Genomic DNA, 1,942 nt, shown 5'->3' with positions numbered 1-1,942 from the left:
GATGAAATTATTAAAATTGTGTACTTTTATTTTTTTATGATTTTAATTGTGTGCTTTTTATTTTTTTAAGTTTAAGTTGTAACTTTGTTTTAATGTTGTGTGTTTTTAATAAAATGTGTTTGTTTTTTTAATTGAATTGAGTTGAAATTAAAAAAAAATGAAATTGAATGAATAGTAATTTAAGGAACGGTTAAGGAACGGTTAAGGAACGAGGGTTGCAGGTTCCGTTCCTTAGTTAAGGAATGGAGTAAAAAAGTACAGTGGGGCCCTCAAATAGTGGTTTAAGGAACGGTTTAGGAACGGTATAGGAACAGCGTTGTGGATGGCCTGATTACTTGTGAGCCGGAGTAGTAATCAAAATAAAAAAAAATTAGTCGAAAATAAAATAAAATAAAATAAAATAATGGAGTAAGTAAAATCGGTAGTTAATTGAAAAGGGGTAGAGAAGAGGAGGATGACGACGACGACCATGAAGCAAGGGATTCTGACATTGAGCCCTTGTCAATGGCCTCGCACTCTCTCTAGGGTTTCTCACACATCTCTCAAGATACCGAAAAACCCCAAGCCCAACTCGTTTTTCAAAATCTTTGCTTCGATCAATGGCAATGCAGGTGCTTCTACTGGAGAAGATAAAGTTCTTCTGCTACCGGAAAACGATCTCAAGGTGCTATAGCTATTGAGAGCTACTAATTTTTTTGGTTGAAAATCTTATTTTTTTGGTGGATAGGTCTCGATAAAAATTGAATCTTGCCGTTCTTGAATGTGAATTATGTGTTGTTATTTCCTTCCCTTTGTCTTTTAAAGATATGATGATGTTTTTTAGTGCTTAATTTGAGTTTTGAAGAGTTATGTGATGTTGATTTGTTGTAGTATTTGTGTTTTATTTATCCATTGGAAAGTATTAGTGTGGAATTATGCTCAAATGCAGTGTTTGGTAGATCTGAATTAAGTAATGTTATTCCCTTATCATAATATCAGGAGAGAATGGTCTTGAGGCTTCCAGCAACAACAATCATAGTCTCCAATGCCATATTGTTTGCTAATCCTTTTCAAGCACTAGCTGAGACATGTGAAGCTGACAATTCTGTGTTCAACATGAATATGCCATTGTTGCTTTTCTTTTCCCTCATTGGGGCAACCGTTGGAGGTTGGCTGCTGCTGCTCATTTTAGAAACTCATTTTGCCTTTGCCTTTTCCATTTGCTATTGCTTAATATTCTAATAATATAGGGCTTCTTGCGCGGCAGAGGAGAGGTGAGCTGCTTCGGTTGAATGAACAGCTGCGCCAGATCAACTCTGCTCTGAGAAGGCAGGCTAAGATTGAATCTTATGCACCCGGTTTGAGCTATGCTCCTAGCGGCCGCTTTGCAGAAAACGAAGTCATTGTTGATTCAAGGAAGCAAGATTTGATTTCCCGTCTCAAAAATGGGAAGAATTTCCTAAGGAATCAGGACCCTGGGAGGGCGTTTTCTGAGTTCAAGGCGGCGCTTGAGCTTGCTGAGAATCTTGAAGATCCAATTGAAGCGAAAAAGGCTGCAAGGGGCTTAGGTATTTTCTGTATCATAATTGCCTTGCTTATTACTTGTCCTCTCTTATTGATGAAAACGGTTAACTATACTTAGGGGCGTCGCTGCAAAGGCAGGGAAAGTATAGGGATGCCATCAAGTACCACTCCATGGTTTTGGAAATCTCGCAAAAGGAAGGAGAGGAGTCTGGAAATACAGAAGCGTACGGTGCTATAGCTGATTGTTACACTGAGCTTGGAGATCTTGAGAGAGCTGCAAAATACTATGATCAGTATATTGCGAGGTTACAGTCCGACTGATCTTTCAATTCGTGTAATCTCTCTATCTTGTGTTTGGTTGCGGATGTAATGCATAGTTTGAGCTTGTATGGACGATAAATTTTGTTGTAGATCTAATGTACTTGTTATCTTTGACCTC

At 38.2% G+C, this 1,942-nt stretch overlaps 1 protein-coding gene across 2 annotated transcripts; it reads left to right on the top strand.

Moving 5' to 3' along the window:
- Nucleotides 1-430: 430 nt before the first annotated feature.
- On the top strand, nucleotides 431-1,942 carry LOC121763861 (protein FLUORESCENT IN BLUE LIGHT, chloroplastic-like). 2 transcript variants are annotated; one of them, XM_042159953.1, is made up of 4 exons: nucleotides 431-664; nucleotides 979-1,147; nucleotides 1,230-1,547; nucleotides 1,622-1,942. In XM_042159953.1, exons 1-4 carry the CDS (start codon nucleotides 455-457, stop codon nucleotides 1,822-1,824), a joined length of 900 nt encoding a protein of 299 aa, XP_042015887.1. In that variant the 5' UTR covers nucleotides 431-454; the 3' UTR covers nucleotides 1,825-1,942. The 2 variants fall into 2 exon arrangements, with proteins under 2 accessions (XP_042015887.1, XP_042015893.1); XM_042159959.1 differs by having other exon boundaries at nucleotides 1,638-1,778.

This window comes from Salvia splendens, chromosome 2, assembly GCF_004379255.2.
Source record: "Salvia splendens isolate huo1 chromosome 2, SspV2, whole genome shotgun sequence".
In the NCBI taxonomy this organism is placed as follows: domain Eukaryota; kingdom Viridiplantae; phylum Streptophyta; class Magnoliopsida; order Lamiales; family Lamiaceae; genus Salvia; species Salvia splendens.
The sequence above is the reverse complement of the archived record's forward strand: the minus strand, read 5'-3'. Positions and strand labels throughout refer to the sequence as shown.

Bases quoted from the DNA above. Each gene is read 5' to 3' on its own strand.
- LOC121763861 (XM_042159953.1), top strand. From the start codon at position 455: ATGACGACGACGACCATGAAGCAAGGGATTCTGACATTGAGCCCTTGT. The intron at 665-978 runs GTGCTATAGCTA...TCATAATATCAG, and splicing joins TACCGGAAAACGATCTCAAG to GAGAGAATGGTCTTGAGGCT. The intron at 1,548-1,621 runs GTATTTTCTGTA...AACTATACTTAG, and splicing joins AAAGGCTGCAAGGGGCTTAG to GGGCGTCGCTGCAAAGGCAG.